Source organism: Mus pahari, chromosome 13 (genome assembly GCF_900095145.1).
Source record: "Mus pahari chromosome 13, PAHARI_EIJ_v1.1, whole genome shotgun sequence".
Lineage (NCBI taxonomy): Eukaryota > Metazoa > Chordata > Mammalia > Rodentia > Muridae > Mus > Mus pahari.
In genome coordinates this window covers 22922677-22927678 of record NC_034602.1, presented here as the reverse complement: position 1 = coordinate 22927678, position 5002 = coordinate 22922677, and the positions used below count along the sequence as shown (strand labels likewise).

The 5002-nt window shown below is 42.3% G+C and overlaps 1 protein-coding gene across 2 annotated transcripts in view; it reads right to left on the bottom strand.

Annotated features, from left to right (window-relative positions):
• Positions 1-657: 657 nt before the first annotated feature.
• Positions 658-5002, bottom strand: part of LOC110330450 (histone H2A.V) — a 20754-nt gene continuing 16409 nt past the window's right edge. For both annotated transcript variants that reach the window (XM_021210555.2, XM_021210556.2), the window contains 2 exons: positions 2573-2702; positions 658-1919 (listed from right to left, as the gene is read on the bottom strand). In XM_021210555.2, coding sequence (XP_021066214.1) covers positions 1858-1919; positions 2573-2702 — 192 coding nt within the window. In that variant the 3' untranslated portion in view covers positions 658-1857. The remainder of the gene's footprint in view (positions 1920-2572; positions 2703-5002) is intronic.

Below are 5002 nucleotides of genomic sequence, written 5' to 3'. Positions count from 1 at the left end.
CACAGTGGCTTACAACTGCCTGTAACTTGTAGTCTCATGGGATCACATGGTCTCTTCTGGAATACAGAGAGATATACATGCAGATAAAACACCCACATACATGTATGGCTGCATGCCAGAAGAGGAAATGTGATTCCACTACAGATGGTTGTGAGCAACCATGTGGATGCTGGAAACTGAACTCAGGATCTCTGAAAGAGCAACCAGTGCTCTTAACCTCTGAGCCATCTCTCCAGCCCAAACTTGTCTAGATTTTAATTCCAACAAACTATAAAAATTTCACTGGTACTTGGTAATAAAACTGTCAGCTTAGGCTAGAGATATGGCTCAATGGTTAAGAGCACTGACTGCTTTTCTAGAGGTCCAGAGTTCAATTCCCAGCAACCACATGGTGGCTCCCAACTACCTGTAACGAGATTAGATGCCCTCTTCTGGTGTGTCTGAAGATAGCGACAGTGTACTCATATACATAAGTTAATTAATTAAAATAACAAAACCAAACCAAACCAAACCACGTCAGCTGTCTTCAGTGTGGTAAGTCTGTCTAATACACTGATGTGAAGACTGTCACAGTACTCAGAGCAATTCACTGGCTGGTGGCAGGTGGGGACGCGGTTAAAATTGACCACAAAAACTAATTTGCAGGACCAGGACACATGGCTTTGTCACACTAGTGCTAGTCTCTTTATTTCTGTGCATTTGTCAGAATTTCCATAATAAAATATTTCTTCAAAAATGAATTGTTTTGATATTGTTATATTATAAAACATCAATTTCTCACAAAGACATATTGAAGAAAAATAAAATTTTGACTGTCGAATTTACTAGTGAATTAACTTACATCTTGTAGCTACTCAGACATCATAAAGACTACAAGTTACTGCAGGTTAGTGGGATCGATGAGTGGCCACAAAAAGTTAAAATTCCAGGACCCAATCAGAAAAGTCTGATTTAGTAGCATCACTTCTAGGTCAGGGTGTGCACTCTGAAGCCAGAAAGACCTAGGTTTGTGTCCTAACTCCACTGTCCCATCTACCAGCTCAATTGCCTTTTCAGCAGATCATTAATTCCTGTGGACAATGGGCAGCATGCCCATAAAGTGGGGTAATAACATTCCATGAGAAGGGCTGGAGAGATGGCTTAGAGGTTAAGAACTGGCTGCTCTTTCAGAAGTCCTGAGTTCAATTCCCAGCAACCACATGGTGGCTCACAGCCATCTGTAGTGAGATCTGGTGCTTTCTTATGGCCTGCAGGCATATAGGCAGGCAGAACACTGTATACACTAATACATAAATATATATTTCTAAAAACTGTATCTGAGATTCAATCTAATACTGTACCAATCAAGGTACACTACATTCCAATTTTTGCTTTAAGATTATTCTGAATAACTAATTTGCATCTTAAAATGTCAATGTCTGAAGAGAATATATTTTTTTCTTTTGAGACAGTCTCTTGTAGTCCAGGTTGTGGTAGAACTTGGAATGTAGGCAAAGGTCAATGTGGATTCTGAAGGTCCTGCCCACACCTCCCAAACACTTGGGGATGCAGGCCACACGGCCCTGCCCAGGTGTGAACAAAGTATTTCTAACACATCATGAAGACATACTGAGACACAGTACTTTTGTAAAAAATGTTTTATCAATTCTATTTTTGTATAAAACACAAGGGAGGAACCTGGTCAATCAACACATGACTGTGACCACAGGGAAAGGGACTTATCAAACTTCGAGAGTCTAAAAACATACAAATGTGTCCTTTATCTTGTCTACAGCAACCATCTATGCTTTTGCACACACCACACTAGTGCCCTCTGCCCCGTTACAGACCGAGGAGAGCAGGCCAGCGACTCACGTCCTAAGCAGTTTTCTGCTGCCCCTTCTTTCCAATCAGGGACTTGTGGATGTGTGGGATCACGCCTACAACACAATGAGTATGAGTTGTTATTTTAATAACATCCTTTAAATCTTAAAGCTTTAAAGCTAAAGTAAAAAAGCGATTATACCAAGGAAGGAACTTATTTAAGACCCTTCTCATTTGGATCCTACAGGAGCCTGTGAACCCTCCCTTCTACAGGAACAGCAGACAAGGCCAACTACAGCCATGACATCTGTAAGGTATGCTCAAAACAGCTGAACTACCAACTCACCTCACACCTCAACAGATTCCCAACACAGAGCTATCTCAGTCCTGCCACGTCTACCACATTAGGCAACTGCTCAGGGTCATGGCAGTTCTCTAGCATAGTTCAAACATATGGGGAAATATTTTAAACCTTAGGTTTGAAGTATCGCATCATTTAAAGAACAAGCTAAAATAAAAATAGCACTACACAGGACAGGAGAACAAATATTTACTCAGATCACTATGGCAAGGAGCAGAGAGGACCCAGAGTGGTACTCAATTAGAGTGTTTACCTGTAGCATTTATGAGGACCTAGGAACACCCAAACACCACCAACAGAACTGTAGTACCCTTAGCACTTGTGGAGTTTAAATCATATGGTTTCTAGTTAACCATTCAAACACAGAGGACCGTTAGTTAGAAACAATCTAGGCTTAATAATACATACCGCCCCCGGCTATGGTAGCCTTGATAAGTGAGTCCAACTCTTCATCACCTCGGATTGCAAGCTGTAAGTGCCGTGGAGTGATGCGCTTCACTTTGAGATCCTTGGATGCATTCCCTGCTAACTCCAACACCTACAATGCATACAGAGTAACACAATTAGGTCTCCAAATGCAGGAGAAGGACTTGTCTAGTATCTGTATGGAACCCAGTTTTTCCTGTGTCACTCACTGTCCATGACACTAAAATCCTCTTCCTGACTCCCTCATATGCATTACCTGCACAAACACAGAGAAACATGCAAAAAGTCAGTGCATCCTTCCATACACAGCCTGGCCATGAACTCAGTGACCTTTCTGTCTCAGCCTCCTGGGTGCTGGGATTAAAGACATGTGCCTGCCATTAGCCTGGTACAAAAAAAATCAAAGGATCAGCCAAGACTCTAAGTGTGAGCATTTAGAAGTCATACATTCTGATATATTTACGTAGTCCTTCTTTGCTGTCTATATAGACAATTTAATAAGCTTGGTTTCCTTAACAATTGGAACTTTAAATTTTTTTTTTTTTTTTTTTTTGTCTTTTCGAGACAGGGCTTCTCTATGTAGTCCTGGCTGTCCTGGAGCTCACTTTGTAGACCAGGCTGGCCTTAAACTCAGAAATCCGCCTGCCTCTGCCTCCCGAGTGCTGGGATTAAAGGCGTGTGCCACCACGCCCGGCTTAATTTTTATTTATTTATTTTTTGAACATATGTAAGTACACCATCGCTATCTTCAGACACACCAGAAAAGGGCATCAGATCTCATTACAGATGGTTGTGAACCACCATGTGGTTGCTGGGAATTGAACTCAGGACCTCTAGAAGAACAGTCAGTGCTCTTAGCCACTGAGCCATCTCTCCAGACCCCCAGTTGGAACTTAACACTCAGAAAAACAAAAGGGCTGTGCATGGAAGGATGGCCTTGAACTTCTGGCCTCCTGGTCCCACCTCCCAAGCTTGAGGATTATCATTACGTGCCATCACACCTACCTGCACTGAAACTGTTTCAAATGTGAGTCCTAAGAGTTATAAGCAATAAGCCAGAAGCCTTTTATTCTGTAGTAGAACACTTTTTTCTTTTTGCTGTTGTTTTCCCAGGCTGGTCTTGAATTTGCTATGTAGTCAGGGATGACAAGGAACTTCTTTCTAACCACTCTGGTCTCCATCTCCAAGAGCAAGAGCTATAGGTTATACCACCACTCCCAATTCATGTGGTACTTGGGATTGAACATAGGGAGGGCTTCGTGAATGCTAGGTAAGTAAGTACTCTATCAACTAAGCCGTGTCCCTCCTCACATGTCAAGAGACGGCAATGTTCCAGTCAGCCACTACTGTGCACCGTTGCTTTGTTTTGGGACACAGGGTCAATCTTTGGAGCTGAGGCTGGCATTTCTCCTGCTTTCGTCTCCGTAATTTGGGATTACAGTTCCCTAGCCTGTCTAGCTAACACTGATTTGTTCTCTGTCTTTGCATGCATCAGCTGTACTGACACTGTCACATCTCTGACACAAACGACAAAAAGAACTGCACAGAGAACGCTCATTTAAGGAGAGCACAGACAATATCATATATCTGAGTCAACTACTGGGCAAGCTTCAGAACCACACAGTGCCTTGCCTTGGGCATCCCGCTGGTCTAGGGTGAACAACCATACCTGACGCATACCTGCAGCAAGGATGCTGTAAAAGCTCGCCAAAGGGTTCTGGGGAAAGCCAGGACTGAGGGATGATTCCCCTGACATACACTCTTGGATTAGGGTTTGCAATTCTACCTCTACTAAACAACAAAACTGCAATTTTTTTTTTTTGTTTTGTCTTTCTCTTTCTTTCTTTCTTTCTTTCTTTCTTTCTTTTTTTTTTTTTTTTAAGATTTACTTATTTATTATATGTAAGTACACTGTAGCTGTCTTCATATACTCCATAAGAGGGCATCAGATCTTGTTACGGATGGTTGTGAGCCACCATGTGGTTTCTGGGATTTGAACTCAGGACCTTTGAAAGAGCAGTCAGTGCTCTTAACCGCTGAGCCATCTCACCAGCCCCTGTTTTTGTTTTTCCAAGACAGTGTTTCTGTAGACTAGGCTGGTCTCCAACTCAGAGATCCACCTGCATCTGTCTCCAAGTCCTGGGATTAAGGTGTGAGCCACCACCACTAGGTCAAAACTCCAAATTTAAATACCTAGAACATATTGACTTTTTTTTTGTTTTTGTTTTTTGTTTGTTTGTTTTTTGTTTTTTGAGACAGGGTTTTTCTATGTAGCCCTGGCAGTCCTGGAACTCACTCTGTAGACCAGGCTGACCTCGAACTCAGAAATTCGCCTGCCTCTGCCTCCCAAGTGCTGGGATTAAAGGTGTGAGCCATCATGCCTGGCACTACATATTGACTTTTTTTTTTTTT